Source organism: Cetorhinus maximus, chromosome 4 (genome assembly GCF_964194155.1).
Source record: "Cetorhinus maximus chromosome 4, sCetMax3.hap1.1, whole genome shotgun sequence".
Taxonomy (NCBI): Eukaryota; Metazoa; Chordata; class Chondrichthyes; order Lamniformes; family Cetorhinidae; genus Cetorhinus; species Cetorhinus maximus.
Genome location: NC_135882.1, coordinates 48565123 through 48586806, shown reverse-complemented (window position 1 = coordinate 48586806; position 21684 = coordinate 48565123). Strand labels below are relative to the sequence as shown.

General features: G+C 43.2%; 1 protein-coding gene across 2 annotated transcripts in view; it reads right to left on the bottom strand.

Moving 5' to 3' along the window:
• Positions 1-12982: 12982 nt before the first annotated feature.
• The window catches only part of vps41 (VPS41 subunit of HOPS complex), a 256233-nt gene continuing 247531 nt past the window's right edge, over positions 12983-21684 (bottom strand). For both annotated transcript variants that reach the window (XR_013576374.1, XM_078540140.1), the window contains 2 exons: positions 16148-16227; positions 12983-13481 (listed from right to left, as the gene is read on the bottom strand). Coding sequence is in view for 1 of the 2 variants with exons in the window: in XM_078540140.1 (XP_078396266.1) it covers positions 13422-13481; positions 16148-16227 (140 nt within the window). In the remaining variant the exon portion in view is untranslated. The remainder of the gene's footprint in view (positions 13482-16147; positions 16228-21684) is intronic.

The window sequence follows — 21684 nt, the reverse complement described above, 5'->3', positions numbered from 1 at the left end:
CAGCTATGAGCACCCTGACTGTGATGGAGGAAGATGCTGTTAAGATTAGCAGGGTGGCACAAATACTGGCCATTGATGGAGAGAGGGGGGTGTCAACAGCTGAGGCTTTTTGGTGTACAGAACACATATGGTATATGAGACTGCCAAAGGATTAAAGAGCTATGGTGGCTCCCTGGATACCTGGCACAGACATGCATGATGATCTTGCAGTGATCGCAGACCAGCTGTACTTTAAAGGAGTGCAAGCTCTCGTGATTCATGGAGACATTTAATTGTCCTGATGGGCCTTGATTTCCACATGGGTGCAATCAACGCCACCAACCCCCCACCACTGAGCCTGTGGAAATCCTGTGAGTGAAGCTAAGCTGACACCCTCTGGGCTTTATCAATGTCAAACTCAATCTAGTGGGGGCAATGGCAAACAAGGCATCTGTGACCTAGGTGATGCAGTTGTGCACAGCGGATTGTGAAATCCTGCAGTTGTCACCAGCAGATCCTCAGAAAGAGACAGATATAAAGAATTTGAAGGCTGTAGTGACCTTGACAGCTGTGGACAATACATGGCCACCTGCTCCTCTTGGGTGGAGGCCAAGCACAGGGTCCATAGGCCAAGGGTCAGCTTCTTTGACGTGTCTGAACAACATGGCCTCTGAAAGGCTCAGGCTCTTGAAGCAGGTAGTTGCAGACATCTATTGCCTCCTTCAAGTTACAACTGTATGTCCATCCTCTTTGTCCTGTGAAGGTGCATGTGGCTGTGGAGGAGGCTATTTTTTTCTTTATTCATGGGATGTGGATGTCGCTGGCTGGTCCAGCATTTATTGCCCATCCTTAATTGCCCTTGAGTATGTGGCGGTGAGCTGCCTTCTTGAACCGTTGTGGTCCATGTGGCTGCTGAGATGCATCAAGCTGCTGTTCCTCTTCAGATCCAAGCTACTGCTGCATAGGTAGATTACATGTTGCAGGGAAGTATCACAGGCAAGATGTTGAGATTCAGCTCAGAAGACTCTAAGGCACTTGAAAGTTATTGCACAAGTTGCAATTCCCAAAGGAAATAGTGAATTCAGGCTGAAAGAACTACTCCTGTCAGCACTAGCCTTTCACTGTGGCTAACCACAAGCTTGCTGATTTCAGCCTTTAAAATGTGATTTTCAGATCAATTTCATTCAGCAATGATTTCCCACAGTGCACTTGCCTCCTCCAACCCCACGAGATGTGGAAACAGTGCAGAAACATGCACTGGCTTGGAAAGTCAGATTGCAGGGTTAAAGGATAACGTAAGTCAAAGGTTATACCCAGGCAGGAAAGTAGAGGCCACAATCCGATCAGCCATGATCTTATCAAATGTTGGAGCAGGCGCAAGGGGCCGAATAGCTTACTCCTGCTCCTAACTTGTATGTTCATATGTTTAAGTGTCTTACCTCTCACCTCAGAACCCCCCTAGGTGAAAGCTGGAAGAAGTTGGTGTTGATGTGATGATGCTGTCATCTTAACCTTTTTGTCACATTTAGTGGATTTAACCACCCACCAAACACACCAAAATCCACCTCTCCCCAGGTCTCTATTTATAAAGCCAAATATGCTTTAACAGCCTTACCAACCTTTCTTGTCATCTTCAAGTATTTATGTGAACTCCCAAGTGCTGCTGTTCACGCACCCCTTTAAAATTGTACCACTTAGTTATATTGTCTCTCCTCAATCTTACTTCCAAAATATATCACTTCACACTTCTCTTCATCAAATGTCATCTGCCATGTGTCTGCCCAGTTCACCAAGCTGTCATATGTACTCCTCAGGTCTCTTATTATCCCACTAAAAAATCTGTCTGTGCCACCCTGTTTATCACAATTAAATTTTGATGCTGTTCTAGCTCTTTCAATTACTATTTCCCTGGCTCACCAATACTAATGGTGTAGGAAGTTGTCAGGAAGTTGAGTGTAACCAGATGGTGTTTCAGTCAATGCAGATTTCATGCACATTCAGCTCCTGTTTAAAGAGCCACAGGCATTAAACAGAGTGCATATATACTGTAAGGTTTTATCAACCTAGTGAAACCTTCTATAAACTGCCTCCAATGCAAGTATATCCTCCTTAAAAAACAAGAGATCAAGACTGTACACAGTACTCCAGGTGCAATCTCACCAATGCCCAATACAGTTACAGCAGGACTTCTTTACTTTTATACTTCTTCCTCCTCTTTCAATAAAGGATAACTTTCCACTTGCCTTCCTAATTACTTACTGTACCTGCATACCAACTTCTTATAACTGATGTGATGACCCATGTGCTTTGGAAAGCATTATTTTATTTTTAAGGCAAAAATAGACTGGGGCATTTTGAAAGAGGGTTAATTGGTTTCCTGGTTATGACATCATTAGGTTCCAAGGATTGCCCATCTCATCTGGTGCTGCCAAGGGATGAACAGCTAGGAAGCAAAGGGTAAATGGAAAACTAATTGCAGTGCAGCTGGATCAGCCTGTTGTTTTCTATTTGGCAGTTCAGAACACAAATTAGAATTCACGTAAAGAGCAAAAAAGCAGGATTTCCTCTAAATGGAAGTTTTGTGTTTGGCATTCTTTGAACTGATCCTGGTGTTGAAGTGGTTTTCTGAGAATAGAGCACCGTTTCTGTGTGTGTTACATAGTTGGAAAGAGCAGATAGCAGAAGACAGGATGGGCAAGGAATTGTGGATTGGACCACACCCATTACTGCTCGGTGTTGTCAGAGCCCATTAGAGTATTTAAAGAGGTTGGAAAAGGGAGTCTCTGGAGATTCTGTGCCATCAAAACTGTCAAGATATGAGTGAGAAGAGGCTTGTAGATGTGTGCCTTGTCGATGGTAACCATGTCCAGGGAACTTCAGAAGGAGTATAGCTGCTGGTGAATGAACTTGTGCAGGAAGTAATATGAGTGAGGCATATCTTTGCTGTATCAATTCAAACATTACTTAATTAGTTATGTTGAGTTTAGTTCGTTTAAAGTAAAAAGTTTTTTAAAGTGCAGTTTTCTTTCTGCTGGCATTGTAGGGATTTCTGTCTTTTCTCTTTGCAAGTTATCAGTCTCTGAGGACACCTAAATCCCTTCATACCACAGCATTCTGTAATCTCTATTTAAATAATATTCTGCATTCTATTCTTCCCACCAAATTGGACAATTACGAATTTCCCCATGACATACTCCATCTTGCCACATTTTTGCTCACTCACTAAACTTATCTATATTCCTTTGCAGGCATCCACACAACTTGCTTTCTCGCCTATATATTGTCAGCAAATCTGGCTGAAATGAACTCAGTCATTTCATCCAAGTCATTGATAAATTTTGTAAATAGTTGAGGCCCCAGAACTGATCCCCGTGGTACCCACTAGGTACAGTTTGCCAACTTAAAAGTGACCCAGTTATCCTGACTGTTTTCTGTTAGTCAGTCAATCCTCTATCCTGTTAACAAATTACCTCCAACACCACAAGTTTTTAACTTGTGCAGTAAACTTTTAGGTGACACCTTATCAAATGGCTTTTGGAATCCAAATGCATTCCATCTTCTAGCTCCCCTGCTTGTTACATCCTCAAAGAACTCTAATAAATTTGTCAAACGTGGTTTCGCTTTCATAAAACCATGTTGACTCTGCTGATTGTATTATAATTTTCTATATGTCTTGCTACTACTTCCTTAATAGTAGATTCCATCACTTTCCCAATGTCAGATGTTAAGACTAAATTGGCCTATAGTTTCCTGCTTTCTGTCTTCCTCCTTGCTTGAATAGGTGCACTACATTTCCAATTTTCCAATCTGCTGGGACCTTCCCACAATCTATGGAATTTTGGAAAATCACAATCGATACATCCACTATCTCTGCAGCCACTTCTTTTAAGACCCTAAGATGCATATCATCAGGTCCAGGGGTCAGCCTTTAGTTCTGATAGTTTGCCTAGTATCTTTGCCCTAATGATTGCAGTTGTTTGAAGTTCCTTCCTTCCTTTTACTCCATGAATTTCAAGTATTCTTATGATGCTTTTTTTGTGTCTTCTACAATGAAGATAGAACAAAGTACTTCACCTAAGGAAAGATCTACTTGCCATAGAGGGAGTGCAACAAAGGTTCACTAAATTGGTTCCTGGGATGGAGGATTGTCCTAGGAGGAAAGATTAAATTTATTTTCTGGAGTTTGGAAGAATGGGAGGTGATCTCATTCAAACATACGATATTCTTACAGGGTTTGACAGGGTAGATGCAGAATGTTTTCCGTGGCTGGGGGATCTAGAACCAGGTACACAGTCTCAGAATTAGGGCAGGCCATTTAGTGCTGAGATGAGGAGGAATTTCTTCACTCAGAGGGTGGTGAATCTTTGGAATTCTCTGCCCCGGGGGCTGTGGAGGCTCAGTCATTCAGTAAGTTTAAGACTGAGATTAATATATTTTTACATATTAAAAACATCAAGGGATACGGGGATAGTGCAGGAAAATGGTTTTGGAGTAGATGATCAGCCATGAGCTCATTGAATGGCAGAATGGGCTGAATGGCCTACTCCTGCTCCTATTTCTTATGTTTGTATGTAGCTGTTCAAAGCTTCTGCCATTTACTTGTTTCCCATCATTAATTTCCCAATCTCACCCTCTAAGGAACCAACACCCATTTTAGTTATTCTTTTCCTTTTTAAATACTTGTAAAAACTCTATCTGTTTTATATTTTTAGCTAGCTTTCTCTCAGACTCTAATTTCACCTGCTTTTTACCCCAGTTGTTCTTTGCTAACATCTGACATTGGGAAAGTGCTGGAATCTACTATTAAGGAAGTAGTAGCAAGACATATAGAAAATTATAATACAATCGGCATGGTTTTATGAAAGCGAAACCACGTTTGACAAATTTATTAAAGTTCTTTGAGGATGTAACAAGCAGGGGAGCTAGAAGATGGAGTGCATTTGGATTCCAAAATCTGTCCAATCTTCTGGTCTACCACTGATCTTCTCAGTATTATATACTTTTTCTCTCAATTTGATACTATCCTTAACTTGCTTAGTTAGCCACAGATGGTGCATCCTCTCATAGAGTCTTTCTTTCTCATTGGAATATATCTTTGCTGAGAATTATGAAATATCTCCTTAAAAGTCTGACACTTCTTCTCTACTGTCCTACCTTATAACCTATTTTCCCGGTTCACTTTTGCCAACTCTGTCTTATTAATTTAAATAAAGGCAATTACAAGTCTTAGATCCACACTTCTGACCCTCAAATTGAAGTGAAATTCTATCATTCTATGACCACTGTTACCTAGAGGCTCCTTTACAATGAGGTTATTAAGTAATTCTGTCTCATTGCACATTTCCAGGTTGAAAATAGCCTGCTCCCTGGTTGGCACTAGAAGGTACTGCTCTTAAGAAATTGTCCCGAATACACACTATAAACTCATCTTCCAGGCCACCTTTGCCTATCTGAGTCATCTAATCTGAATGAAGATTAAAATCACCCATGATTATTGCAGTACCTTTCTCACAAGCCCTTATTATTTCTTCCCATATACTCTGTCCTTCAGTGTAGCTACTGTTAGGGGGCATATAAAGTACTCCCACAAGTAGCTTCTTTGCTTTGCTATTTCTTACCACTACCCAAACTGATTTTAAACCTTGATCTTCTGAACAAAGGTCATATCTCACTCCTGTACTAATGTCATCCTTATTTAACAGAGCTACCCCACTACCTTTTCCTAGTTTCCCCGAAATATCAAATAGTCTTGAATATTTGGGTCCCAACCTTGGTCACCTTGCAACCACTTCTCTGAAATGGCTTTCAGGTCATGCATATTTATTTCTATTTGCGCTATCAATTCATAGAGTCATAGAGGTCTACAGTACAGAAAAAGGCCCTTCGGCCCATCAAGTCTGCACTGGTCAAACAAGTACCTAACTATTCTAATCCCATTTTCCAGATGTTTATCTGTTTTGTTACGAATTCTATATGCATTCAGATAGAGAGCCTTTTTACCATTCTTGTGAACTCGTGCCTTATCTGCTGGTGCACTGTTAAGATTATATGCTCTGTCCCTTCCTGCCACACTCTGGTCATTATTACCCACATCGCAATCCAGGTCTATTGCCTTATCCTTTCTCCTCAATTTACCACATCTCCCCCGTGATCACTCCCAACTATTATTTAATTTAAAGCCCTCTCAACCACCTTAGTTATACAACTCGCTAGAACACTGGTCCCTGCATGATTCAGGCTAAGAATGTCCCATAGGTACAGCTCCCAGTTTTCCCAGTGCTGGTGTATTGAATTGAATTGAAACCTATTTCTCCCACACCAATCTTTAAGCCACTCTCTAATCTTATTTACCCAATGCCAATTTGTCTATGGCTCAGATAGTAATTCAGAGATTATTACCTTTATGGTTCTGCTTTCTAACTTAGCCCCTAGCTGCTCATAAAGTCCAAGCAGCATATCTTTTCTGGTCCTATCAATGTTGTTGCTACCCATTTGGACCAGGATAACTCCAACCTTTCCCCCATCCCTTCCTGCCCCATTGCAAGCTCCGCTCCAGCCCCGAGCAGATGTCCTAAACCCTGGCACCAAGCAGGCAACGCAGGCGTCTGGACATATGTGTTCAGCTGCAGGGAACTGTGTCTCACCCTGATCCTAGTATCCCCTCCTGCCACAACATTCCTATTTGCTCCCTGCACTTGAATTGCTCCCTGCACCACGGTGTTGTGGTCAGTTCATTCATCCACCTTGCAGCCCACGCTCTCATCCACACAAGCAAGAACCTGAAGGACAATTGCAAGGCTCAGGCTCCCCCAGTGCTGCCTTCAGGGTCCCCATACCTGCTGAACTCGCAGTCACAGCCTCCTGTCCCTGATCACAGACCAAATGTTATTCATTCACGGGATGTGGGCTTTGCTGACTGGGCCAGTATTTATTTCCCATCCTTAGTTGCCTTTGAGAAGGTAGGGTGAGCTGCCTTCTTGAACCCCTGCAGTCCATGTGGTGTAGGTACACCCACAGTGCTGTTAGGAAAGGAGTTCCAGGATTTTGACCCAGCGGCAGTGAAGGAACAGTGATATATTTCCAAGTCAGGATGGTGAGTGACTTGGAGGGGAAACTCCAGGTGGTGGTGTTCCCATCTATCTGCTGCCTTTGTCCTTCTAGGTGGTAGTGGTCGTGGGTTTGAAAGATGCTGTCTAGTAACCCTAGCCAAGTTGTTCCAGTACAGCTACAACACTGGCATCTGCCCGGCTATGTGGAAAATTGCCCAGGAATGTCCTGTGCACAAAAAGCAGGACAAATCCAACCCGGCCAATTACCGCCCCATCAGTCTACTCTCCATCATCAATAAAGTAATGCAAAGGGTCATCAACAGTGCTATCAAGCGGCAGATGCTTAGCAATAACCTGCTCACTGGTGCTCATTTAGGTTCCACCAGATCAGCTCCTGACCTCATTACAGCTTTGGTTCAAACATGGACAAAAGAGCTGAACTCCAGGTGAGGTGAGAGTGACTGCCCTTGACATCAAGGCAGCATTTGACCCAGTGTGGCATCAAGGACCCCTAGCAAAACTGGAGTCAATGGGAATCAGGGGAAAAGCTCTCTGCTGATTGGATTCATATTGGTTGTGGTTGTTGGAGGTCAGGACATCACTGCAGAAGTTCCTCAGGGTAGTGTCCTAGGCTCAACCATCTTCAGCTGCTTCATCAATGACCTTCCTTCCATCATAAGGTCAGAAGCAGAGATTTTCGCTGATGATTGCACAATCTTCAGCACCATTCGTAACTCCTCAGATACTGAAGCAGTCCAGTTCCAAATGCAGCAAGACCTGAACAATATCCAGGCTTGGGCTGACAAGTAGCAATTAATATTCGTACCACACAAGTGTCAGGCAATGACCATCTCCAACAAGAGAGAATCCAACCATCTCCCCTTGATGTTCAATGGCATTATCATCACTGAATCCCCCACTATCACATCCTGGGGGTTACCATTGACCAGAAACTGAACTGGACTAGCCATATAAATACTGTGGCTACAAGAGCAGGTCAGAGGCTAGGAATCATGCAATGAGTAACTCACCTCCTGACTCCCCAAAGCCTGTCCACCACCTACAAGGCACAAGTCAGGAGTGTGATGGAATACTCCCCACTTGCCTGGATGGGTGCAGCTCCCACAACACTGAAGAAGCTTGACACCGTCCAGGACAAAGCAGCCCACTTGATTGGCACCACATCCACAAACATTCACTCCCTCCACCACTGACATACAGTAGCAGAAGTGTGTACCATCTACAAGATGCACTGCAGGAATTCACCAAGGCTCCTTAGACAGCACCTTCCAAACCCACAATCACTGCCATTTAGGACAAGGGCAACAGATAGATGGTAACACCACCACCTGGAAGTTCCCCTCCAAGTCACTCACCATCCTGACTTGGAAATATATCACTGCTCCTTCACTGTCGCTGGGGCAAAATCCTGGAACTCCCTATCTAACATCACCATGGGTGTACCTACAGCACATAGACTACAGCGGTACAAGAAGGCAGCTCACTACCGCCTTCTCAAGGGCAAGTAGGGATGGGCAATAAATGCTGGCCCAGCCAGCGAAGCCCACAGCCTGTGAATGAATAAAATAAAAGGGAGCCTTGGTGAATTCCTGCAGTGCATCTTGTAGATGGTACACACTGCTGCTACTGTGCGTCCTTGGTGGAGGGAGTGAATGTGGCAAGTTTTGGAGCACAAGTCTTCAGTACTATTGCCAGAATATTGTCAGAGCCATAACCTTGCCGTATCCAATGCTTTCAGCCATTTCTTGATATCACATGGAGTGAATCGAATTGGCTGAAGAGTGGCATCTGTGATGCTGGGGACCTCCAGAGGAGGCCGAGATGGATCATCCATTCGGCCCTTCTGGCTGAAGATTGTTGCGAATGCTTCAGCCTTATCTTTTGCGCTGATGTGCTGGGCTCCTCCATCATTGAGAATGGGAATATTTGTGGAGCCTCCTCTTCCAGTGAGTTGTTTAATTGTCCACCACCATTCACAACTGGATGTGGCAAGACTGCAGAGCTTAGATCTGATCCATTGGTTGTGGGATCGCTTAGCTCTATCACTTGCTGCTTATGCTATTTGGTACCCGAGTAGTCCTGTGTTACAGCTTCACGGATATGCAGTCTTGAGTTGCTAGATCTGTTCAAAATCTATCCCATTTAGCATGGTGGTAATGCCACACAACACGATGGAGAGTATCCTCAATGTGAAGCCAGGACTTTCGTCTCCACAATGACTGTGCGGTGGTCACTCCTACCGATACTGCCATGAACAGATGCAACTGCGACAGGCAGGTTGGTGAGGATGAGGTCAAGTATGTTTTTCCCCCTTGTTGGTTCTCTCACCACCTGCCGCAGACCGAGTCTAGCAGCTATGTCATTGAAGTCCCTCACCCAGAGTACTTTCTGCGCCCTTGCCACCCTCAGTGCTTCCTCCAAATGGTGCTTAACATGCAGGAACACTGATTCATCCACTGAGGGAGGGCGGTACATGGTAATCAGCAGGAGGTTTCCTTGCCCACGTTTGACCTGATGCCATGAGACTTCACGGGGTGCGGAGTTGTTGAAGATTCCCAGGGCAACTCCCTCCCGACTGCATAACACTGTGCTGCCACCTCTGCTCGGTCTGTCCTACCAGTGTGACAGGACATACCCAGGGATGGTGATAGTGGAGTCTGGGACATTATCTGTAAAGTATGATTCCATGAGGATGACTGTCAAGCTGCTGCTTGACTAGTCTGTGAGACAGCTCTCCCAATTTTGGCACTAACCCCCTGATGTTAGTAAAGAGGACTTTGCAGGGTCGACAGGGCTGAGATTGCCGTTGTCGTTTCCCTTGCTTAGGTCAATGCCGGGTTGTCCGTCCAGTCTCATTCCTTTTTTGTGACTTCGTCCTGGAACAAAGTGTCCAGGTAATTATCCCCTCCCCGAAGCTCATACTCCAGCTCATCAACTTTCAAGTGAAGTTCCTCGAAGCGGTTGCTGTGGATCACAGAGGTGTCCACCAGCTCTCACATACTATAGCTGCCCTGCCATCTTTTTTCAGAATCACTAAGTTAATAGCACAGAAAGCAGCCATTCAGCCCATCATGTCTGCACCGGCTCTCCAAATGAGCATGATGACTTAGTGCCATTGCCCTGCCTTTTCCCCATACCCTTGCACATTGTTTCCACTCCAATAATCATCTAATGCCCCCTTAAATGCCTCGGTTGAACCTGCCTCCACTACACTTCCAGGCAGTGCATTCTAGACCTGTACCACTCGTCGTGTGAAAAAGTTTTTTTCATGTCACACTTGCTTCTTTTGCAAATCACTTTAAATCAGTGCCCTCTAGTTCTTGATCCTTTTACAAGTGGGAACAGCTTCTCCCTATCTACTCTGTCCAGCCCCCTCATGATTTTGAATGTCTCTATCAAATCTCCTCTCAGCCTTCTTCTCTCCAAGGAGAACAGTCCCAACCTCTTCAATCTATCCTCATAGCTGAAGTTTCTCATCCCTGGAGCCATTCTTGTAAACCTCTTCTGCACTCTCTCCAATGTGTTCACATCATTCCTATAATATGGTGCCCAGGATTGTACATAATATTCCAGCTGAGGTCTGTGTGTCTTATATAAATTCAGCATAACCTCCCTGTTCTTGTACTCTGTGCCCCTATTAATAAAGCCCAGGATACAATGTGCTTTATTAACTGCTCCCTCCACCTGTCCTGCCACCTTCAATGATCTTTGCACATATACACCCATGTCCTTCTGCTCCTGCAGCCCCATCAAAATTTCACCCCTTATTTTATGTGTGCATATGTTCTTCCTACCAAAATGCATCACCTCATACTTCTCCGCATTGAACTTCATCTGCCACCTATATGCTCACTCCACTAAATTGCATATGTCCTCTTGAAGTTCCACACCATCCTCCTCGCAGTTCACAACACTCCCAAGCGTCTTTTTTCCGCAAACTTTGAAATTGTCCCCTGCACACCAAGATCTACATCATTTATATCAGGAAAATCAAGGGTCCCAATATAGACCCCTGGGGAACTCCACTACAAACTTCCTCCAGCCCGAAAAATATCCATTGCCCATTACTCTCTGCTTCCTATTTTTCAGCCTATTTTGTACCCACGTTGCTACTGCCCTTTCTACTCCATGAGCAATAACATTCCATGTGTTTTGTTTAACTAGTTAAGTTTAGAAATATCACTCAAATTATCTGCAGTTATATAAAGCGGTTAACCAGTTAAGCTATAAATTTAATGCAATAATTATATCTCCACGGTATCAGTTTAAACTACTGTCCCCATTTAGAGAGAGAAAAAACTCACCAAGTACTCACCTGATTAATGCTTCCAGGGTTTAGCTCTTACATCTGCATAAATTTCAAAAGGGAAAGTTTTGCTTGACCAACCTCACTGAACTCTTTGAATATGTAACAAAATGTAGACAAGGGTGATACAGTAGAAATAATATACCTAGATTTCCAAAAGGTCTTCGGTAAGGCGCCACATAATAGACTAATGAATAAGAACATGCAGTCAGGGGTAATAGATAATTAGCTATAGTAAACAAGGGACCATAGGCATCTCTTTATGTTAGAGAGAGATAGACAAGTGGTCATATGGCTTGAGGGGCACCACTCCACATCAAGCATGGGGCAAGGCAAGGAGACAAGCCTCCATGAACTACAAGAGCTGGTACGGGGATTGAACCTGCACTGTTGATATCATTCTGCACCACGGTCTTGCCATCTAAACAAGGGACAAGTAGTAGAATGGAAAGCTAGAAAGCAGAAGATAGGGGGAAAGGATAGCTATTCAGATGGCAGAAGGTAGAAAGTGAGGTTCCACAAGGATCAGTGCTGGGATCACTGTTCATAATTTATTTTAATGATTTAGCCTTTGGAATCAATAGAACTATTTCCAAATTTGCAGATGAGACAGATTGAGGAAATCCTTAAAATTGAGGAAGACTACAACAAATTATAAGAAGATATTAGTCACCTTGCAGAATGGGCACATGACTGGCAAAAGAGTTTTAGCACAGAGAAGTGTGAGGTATTACATTTTGGTAAGAAAAATAAGGAAATATTACTTGGAAAGTAAAATTCTAAATGTGGTAGAGAAGCAGAGAGATCTGGGACCACAAATGTACAAATCCTTAAGTGGTGCAGGGTTAATATGGCCACAATAAAACAAACCAAGCACTAGGGTTAAATTCTAAATGGATGGAATTGAATAGAGAAGATACTCTAAACTTATATTGAGCCTTGGTTAGAGTGCATGGAATATTGTGCACAGTTCTGGTCACCATATTATGAAAAGAATATAGAGGCACTGGGCGGGGTGGGGGGTTGCAAAAAATATTTACAAGGATGATGCCAAAAATGCAAGGCTATACCCATTAGGAAAAGATGAACAAGCGGGGTCTCTTGTCTCTTGAAAAGAGAAGGCTAAGGGTGACTTAATAGAGACCTTTAAAATTATGAAAGCTTTTGCTAGAGTAGACACATAGGGTGTTTTTCCACTTGTGGGGCAAAGAAAAACTAGAGGGTATCAATATAAGATAGTCACCAAGGAACCAAAAAGCGAACTTGGAAGAAATTTCCTTACCCAGAGAGCGGTCAGAATGTGGGACTCGCTACCATAAGTAGTCGAGGCAAATAAGTGGAGCATTTAAGGAGAGGTTAGGTAAGTAAATGAGAGATAAGGGAATAGAGGGTTGTGCTGATATAGTTAAGATGAGAAAGGATGGGAGGAAGTTTAAGTGGAGCACAGACGTCGGTATGGACTATTTAGACGGATTGGCCTGTTTTTGTGCTGTATATTCTATTTATTTCTATGTAATACTTAACTCAAAATATACAGAAAAAGATGCTGAGGAGGAGCTGTGTCAGTGTGTGCTGCAAAGTGTGCTTCACTACATTAGGCCAAATAAGAAAATAACCATAGTCAGTCTGGAATTTATGAAACAAGTTATTTATCACAGGATATTTCATACATGGTTACCTCTGCTGCACAGCAACACATGTAGCTCAGATTTATTTAGAACGGTAATGTACAATTACAAAGGCAAAGAAATTTTAACCAGGCTGTAACTTTAACAAACACTAAAGCTATTCTGCAAAAGGTCAGTCATTGCATAAAAGACAAACAGGCAACCTGCGCTCAAGACTGCTTGCTTACTGCATTTAGATGGAGTTACATGCAGTTCTCCAAGTGCTTTCTCCTCTACGAGTTGGATGATTCTAAAGTAACTTTTATTGATAGTTGGTATTTGACATTCATGCAAGTACTAACTTCGAAGAAGCAAGCCAATATTTGACAGAAAACAACTTATATTACAACAATTCGGCCATTTTAAATTAGTGGTCCTCAGTCAAATTCATCTCATGTTTTAAGCCTCACTCAATCCACTGGCAGGTCCTCGACGTTTTGCACTGCAGATATTGCAGAACTGTTTAAGATCAAAAAAAGGTGTTAATCTGTACTGTTCCCACAATGAAGAAGCTGAAATAACATTTTTCCTTAGATACTAGAAGACAGGAAACATTACAGAAAGTTGTCACTATTACTGACATTTTTGACACTTTAGGATAAGCTTTTTTGAGGAGAGGATTAATGTGACTTAATTACTAGCCCACAGCAGAATCCCTTAGTTTATTATTTACTTGCACTGTTACAAGCAATTTCACAAACCAAAGGTTTAAAATGGAGAAAAGCAGTAGAAAGATCCATGACAAAGCTTTTTTCGCTAAAATAGTGATTTTTATTTTTTCTTTAAGAAACTTAGGGCTATTTATCACATTTTCTATCGGTGATCTAGAATGTTAATAAGTTTTCCAAAAACAGCTTCAGCTGAAGTAAGGGCTTATGCCTGACATGTCTTGTGACTGAGTGCACTTCCTCCATGTCTAAGCAAGCTACCCCACACTGCAAACTGGATGTCCTTACCATCAGTGCAGGAAATTGCAAGCATGCAGAACTGCTTGCGAAAGTAACTCTGCTTTAAAGGACTTGTTTCATGGAGCTTAAGTGCTTTCTGTAATATTTTTGCAAGATAATGTTCATCTAATTAAATATTGGGTAGACCAAAGCCAGTGTCTTCAGCAGCTGCCACAAACTCCACTCCCAAGCTATGGATTCCATCCCCCTCCCTGGCCATTGTTTGAGGCTGACCCAGGCTATTTGAAATCTCAATATCCTATCTGGCCTTAGGCTAATCTTCCGATTCCATATTCTCTCCATCACCTAGTTCACTTACTTTCACTTTCATAATATCGTTCATCTGTTGTTGAAACCCTCACCCATGAATTTGTTAACTCCTGATTTGACTGCTTCAATGTTCATCTGGCAGGTCTCCCATCATCCTCTGGAAACTTCAGCTTCTTCAAAATTCTGCTGCCAGTATCCTACTCACATCAAGCCCTGTTCACCCACTCCTGTGCTTGCTGACTTACATTGGCTTTCAGTTCAGCAATTCCTCAAATTTACAACTTTCATCCTTGTGTTGAAATCCCTCCAAAGCGTCCGCTCTTCCTGTAAACTCCTCCAGCTTTTACAACGGTCTTAAAAACTCTGAGGTTCTCCACTTCTGGCCTCTTGTGCATATCCAATTTCTTTCACCCCACTACTGGCAGCTGTGCCCAAAGCTTTGGAATTGCTTCCCTAAATCTCGCTGCCTCTCTCTTATTTAATGGCACCCTTTAAAGCCTATCTCTTTGAGCAAGCATTTGATCACCTGTCCACTATCCCCTTATGTGGCTCAGTATTTTGTTTGATAACTCTCCTCCGAGTTGTCTTAGGACACTTTACTGTGTTAATGGTGCTATATAAATCTCAGTTGGCGCTGCTGTTTCTCAATGGAAAAGAAAATTGGGTGGTTTTAATTCCCTATCATCCATTTTGTACTATCAGCCCATGGTTAATTTCAGTCCCATGGGATTTGTAGAGCCATTCAAACCTTTCTGCCTGTGCCGAGCTTTCAGAGACTGTTTTACATATTCTCATTTTCCTGCTTGCTATTTCCCTTTTAAATAGAAGAATCTCAGAAGGGATTAATTTATTTCTAATGGCATGCTTAAGAGATGAGATGAGGTAAAACTTTTCAGGTTAGACTAGATGGTGCCTCTGCATGCAATTGAAAGAAGCCTTCAAAGAAAATCTCAGGAGACAAACTAAAGATCTTTTGGGAACTCATGTAGGTTGACAATCAGCTCTCCTGTGCAAAGTTGTTATCAGAAAATCCAGTAAGACATTGTTTTAAAGAGTCAATATATATTGATTATAAACTACAAACAAAGACGACTTTGTTATCAACATTTAAATCTAAAGAATTCTAGATGTCAAATAGTACTTAATGCAAGGTTTACCAGGCTAATACCTGGAATGGGAGGGTTGTCTTATGAGGAAAAGCTGGACAGGCTATTCTTGTATCTGTTGGTATTTAGAAGAATAAGAGGCAACTTGATTGAAACATATACGATCCTGAGGAGTCGTAACAGGGTGGATGTGGAAAGGATGTTTCTTCTTGTGGGAGAATCTAGAACTAGGTGTCACTGTTTAAAAATAAGGGATTGCCCATTTAGGACAGAGATGAGGAGAAATTTTTTCTCTCAGAGGTTTGAGAGTCTTTGGAACACATTTCCTCAAAAGGTGGTGGAAGCAGAGTCTTTGAATATTTTTAAGACAGAGGTAGATAGATTCTTGATAAGTAAAGGGGTGAAAGGTTATTGGAGGTAGATGGGAATGTGGAATTGAGGTTACAGTCAGGTCAGCCATGATCTTATTGAATGGCGGAGCAGGTTCGAGGGGCCTACTCCTGCTCCTAATTCGCATGGTTGTATGTAGGACTTCCTACTGCAATTGGATAAAAATGGAAAAATATTCCTGTTGCATTTGTAGAATCTTTTTCTTCTCAAGTTTTGTATGAAGTTGGACAAGAAACTGTCTTGGAACCATCATTTTCGATCGCAATTTGTAGTAAGTGGTTTAGGGCAGTGTGCCCCCAAATATGAAAAGATCCAACAGCAATGCACAATGGAGCAAAATTGGAAATAACAATACCACAAATGATATATAACCCTTATTACTCTACACAAACTGTCATAGTCAACAACATACCATGCCAGGAGTTGGAAGGCAATCCTTGTGAAACATGTGCCTGCAGTGAAAGACCACCACATTGAATGTTTTTGCAGTGTCTAAAATGAGGAAACACAAAATATTCACTTAAAGAACCCATACATTAAAAGGACACTAATACAAAGGAAAATACTGCAGATGCTGTAAATCTGAAATAAAAACAAAATGCTGGAAATACTCAGCAGGTCAGACAGCGTCTGTGGAGGGGAACAGAGTTAATGTTTCAGGTACTGATGATGGATCAGCATGGCAATGTTAACTTTGCTCCTTTCCATAGATGCTGGCTGACTTGATTATTTCCAGCATTTTCTGTTTTTATTATACAGTAAAAGGTCTAAATCTAAATGTAGTAAAGTCAAAACAATCAGTGCTTTAAAGGAGCGTATGGGGAAAATGGAGTAGCAGAGTCTTTTGAGACCTCAGAGGGTAGTCGTACCTGCCCTCTGGAGTCTCATCTCAGGCCCAGGTGAAGGTCCTTTGCTCAGGATTATGAACCATGGCCAATAGTGGAGCCAGAGGATTTTCGGTGGTGATGGCAGAACAACAGGAACAATTGCTGCTTACAGGCGGAGGGTAGATCCTTCTGGAATAGGACTTGCGTTTCCTTTGAGCACATGAGGAAGGCAATGGGAAATTACCTAACGTATTCTTTTCTCTAGTCATAATGCACATCGAAATTGAAAATGGGAGACTCTTACGATCAACTGAAGAGGAAAGCAGGAGACCATGAGGCATGGAGAAATGAGCTGAAGACCTGCCCTTAGGCAGATCACTACCATATGGGGAAACCTGAACACCGGTCAAAATACAGAGACACCAAAGCTTGCTGCAATATGGAACTCTGACTGGATGTTCTATAGAGTTGAAAAAAACTAGGTCAAAGTTTATTGAGCTGTTCTCATTGTTCAGCCATGATGAGTGCCATATTGCAACCACACAAAAGGACATCTGCATCAAAGTTGAATGTAATCTGGAATCAATTCAGCAGAGAATAAAGACCAGACACTGCTGACTTTTCTTTCTTGCAGGCCAACTGGGAACTGTGTCTGCTTGGAAACTTGGAGCATTTTCAGAGATTCATTGAAAATATGACGAGAACCCAAAGATAGGAGAAAGCATAGGCAATGCCAAACAGAGGCAGCAAGGCAACTAGATGCCAACGGTGAATCCCTGGAGAAATATGGATGATAATGAATCTGCATGAGTTTCTGGGAGGGAGATCATGATTGAAAAATCTAATGGTTTACTTTGAGAAGATAAGTAGAAACCAACAGGGATTGTACGTTTATATTTTAGCAATAGTCTGAGAAGATGGGGAATAGGGAAAAAATATTTGGGAATGATCAGAATGTAGCTTAATTAGAGAGAGCAGAGTTACTGTACATGGAGTTGCCCCACATTTAGGAAGATTGGCAGACAATCAATTTCAAATTCCAAACTGCAATTACCTCCAAGAATCATTAGTTGATCCTCGAGGGGCTGAAGGAAACAAGATCCAATACCATTTACCATTCGAGTCAGGTAATGCTATGATTGCAACCACCACCAAAATATGAGCCAGGTGCCAGACACAACTGACAACTATGAACATTAACCATGTGAAAACCCAGAAATTTTACACCATTGCTAACAGTGGAATGGGATTGTAACTGAGGTACAGGAGCCTTCTATTCAGTCATGCAAGCCTACCCCACCATTCAGTTAGATCATGGTTGATTTGTAACTCAACTCCAGGGGCTGGATTATCCTCTTCGAGGTGGAAATTGTGGGTCAGGAGATTTCCCACCCTGCTCACCCACACTATTTTCATGGTGGAGTGGTGGGGACAGGCTGGAGTCAGGGTTGCGACCTTCTGAAACAGGCCCGAAGCAGGAACAAAGGTGGACAGGTTAGAAGGCCTGACTCCGTTCACTGGGACATTGGTGGAATTCTGTACAAATGTTTGGCACCCTAGCCCTCACTGCACCCCCCCCCACTCACAGCCCCCCCTTCCATACTCCCCCACCTCCCATATCCTCCCTTGCCCCTTCTGTACTCGCCTGCTCCTCCAAATATTCCCACGCCCCCTCCAAAGACCCCCATGCCCACTCAGCTAGTATGCACTATGGGCAGAACTCATGAGCCCAATAATATATTGGAAAGTCTTTTGACATGCGACATGCTCATGAACTGTCAAAATAAACAAAGAGCCATTTAAAAAACACTCAAAATGTAATCCTTTAGGGGCTCATTAAACTGTCAATCTAAACAAAGCTCACATTCCCCTTGACAGGGTCGGGGAAGCAGTGGCATAGTGGTATTGTCACTGGGGTAGTAATCCAGGCACCCAGGATAATGCTCTGGGGGCCTGTATTCGAATCCCACCACAGCAGATGGTGAAATTTCAATTCAATAAAAATCTGGAATTAAAAGTCTGATAATGAACCTGAAGCTATTGTTGATTGTCGGAAAAACCCAAATGGCTCACTAATATCCTTTAGGGAATAAAATCTGTCATCCTCACCTGGTCTGGCATACAAGTGATTCTGAAATGGCCTAGCAATTCACTTAATTATATCAAACCGCTACGAAGTCTAAAAGGAATGAAACCTGGACGGACCATCGACCTAAGCGCTGGAAACGACAACGGCAAACTCAGCCCTGATGGCCCAGCAAGTCCTCCTTCTTAACATCTGGGGGCTAATGCTGTTTCACAGGCTAGTCATAGTCAGGAATCATGGAATCATACTTTACAGACATTGTCCTAGACACCACTATCACCATCCCTGGCTATGTCCTGTCCCATCAGCAGGACAGACCTGGCAGAGGTGGTGGCACAGTGGTATACGGTCGGGAGAGAGTTGCCCTGGGAGTCCTCAACATTGACTCTTGACCCCATGAAGTCTCATGGCATCAGGTCAAACATGGCCAAGGAAACCACCTGCTGAATAGGTGCACAACCACCACCCACCCACATCAAGTGATAGATAGAGCTAAGCGATTCCACAACCAACGGATCAGGTCCAAGCTCTGCAGTCCTGCCACATCCAGTCACGAATGGTGGTGGACAATAAAACAACTCACTGGAGGAGACGGCTCCACAAATATCCCCATCCTCAATGATAGGGGAGCCCAGCATATCAGTGCACAAGATATAAGGCTGAAACATTTGCAAAAATCTTCAGCCAGAAGTGCCAACTGGATGACCCAACTCGGCCTCCTCCAGAGTTCTCCAGCGTCACAGATGCCAGTCTTCAGCCAATTCAATTCACTCCACGTGATATCAAGAAACGGCTGAAGGCACTGGATACTGCAAAGTTTATGGGCCTTGACAATATTCCGGCAATAGTACTGAAGACTTGTGCTCCAAAATCTACCGTGCCCCTAGCCAAGTTGTTCCTGTACAGCTACAACACTGGCATCTACCTGGCAATGTGAAAAATTGCCCAAGTTTGTCCTGTACACAAAAAGCAGGACAAGTCCAACCTGGCCAATTACTGCCCCATCAGTCTGCTCTCAATCATCAATAAAGTGATGTAAGGGGTCATCAACAGTGCTATTATGCACTACTTGCTTAGCAATAACCTGCTCACTGATGTTCAGTTTGGGTTCCAAGAGGGTCACTCAGCTCCTGGCCTCATTACAGCCTTGGTTCAAACATGAACAAAAGAGCCAAACTCGATAGTTGAGGTGAGAGTGACTGCCCTCGACATCATATGACCAAGTGTGTCATCAAGGAGCCCGAGCAAGACTAGAGTCAATGGGAATCAAGGGGAAAACTCTCTGCTGGATGGAATCATACCTAGCGCAAAAGAAGATGGTTGTGGTTGTCGGAGGTTAATCATCTCATTTCCAGGGCATCACTGCAGGAGTTCCTCAGGGTAGTGTCCTAGGCCCAACCATCTTCAGCTGCTTCATCAATGACCTTCCTTCCATCATAAGGTCAGAAATGGGGATGTTCGCCGATGACTGAACAATGTTCAGCACCATTCGCGACTCTTCAGATACTGAAGACGTCCTTGTCCGAATGCAGCATGACCTGGACAATATCCAGGTTTGGGCTGGCAAGTGGCAAGTAACATTCACATCACACAAGTGTCAGGCAATGACCATCTCCGACAAAAGAAAATCTAACCATCGCCCTTTCACATTCAATGGCATTACCATTGCTGAGTTCCCCACTAACAACATAGCCAAATAAATACTGTGACTACAAGAGAAGGTCAGAAGCTAGGAATCCTGCGGCGGGTAACTCACTTCCTGACTCCCCAAAAAGCCTGTCCACCATCTACAAGGCACAAGTCAGGAGTATGATGGTGTACTCCCCACTTGCCTGGATGAGTGCAGCTCTCACAACACTCAAGAAGCTTGACATCATCCAGGACAAAGCAGCCCACTTGATTGGCACCACATCCACAAACATTCACTCCCTCCACCACCAACACACAGTAGCAGCAGTGTGTATCATCTACAAGACGCAGTGCAGGAACTCACCAAACCTCCTTAGGCAGCACCTTCCAAGCCCATGACCACTACCATCTAGGTCAAGTGCAGCAGACAGATCAGAACACTTGGAAGTTCCCCTCCAAGCCAGTCACCATCCTGACAGTGTAGGAGATGCTGCTGCAGTCTTTGTGGTAACTTTTACTGACACACTTAATATCATGGAGCAAGGTCCTATAGGCAAGTGACTGTGCTTTGACACTGACACCGTCAACTAGAATCTTGTTCTAGTAAACCAGTTTAGTAGATGTCAAGCAATGGAAGGTCCCTGAAAAGGCAGTGAGTGACCAAGTAAGAAAACACCACTTAGTGCAGATTTACAGAATCACAGAATTGTTACGGTGCAGAAGGAGGCCATTCGGTGCCTTTTGGAAGCCCATTCACATCACATCAATGGCCTTGCTCTCATCAACCATCTCTGTTACCTCTTCAAAAAACTCCAGCAAGTTAGACACGATTTTCCTTTAACTAATTCTATCCCGAATAATTGTTTCTAGAAGTTTCCCCACCACCAAAGTTAAACTGACTGGTCTGTAATTGCAGGGCAGATCTTTGCAACCTTTTTTTAACAAGGGCATCATTTTTGCAATTCTCCAGTCCTCTGCCACCTCCCCTGAATCCAGGGAACATTGAAAGATTATTGCCAGTGCCTCTGCAATTTCCACTCTCACTTCCTTCAATATCCTTGGATGCATCTCACCTGGTCCCAGTGCCTTATCAACTTTAAGTACCATCAGCTTATCCTATACCTCGTCTTTATCAATTTTAAACCCTTCTAGTGACTGAGTTTCCTCTTCTGTTGCCATGGCCTGGGCAGCATCTACTTCATTGGTAAAGACAGGTGCAAAGTATTCATTTAACACCTCAGCCATGCCTCTCGCCTCTATGTGTAAATCTCCTTTCTGGTCCCTAATTGGCCCTACTCCTCCTTTTACCACCCTTTTACTGTTGATGTGCTTATAGAATACTTTGGAATTTCCTTTGATGTTAACTGCCAGTCTTTTTTCATAATCCCTCTCTGCTTCTCAGATCTG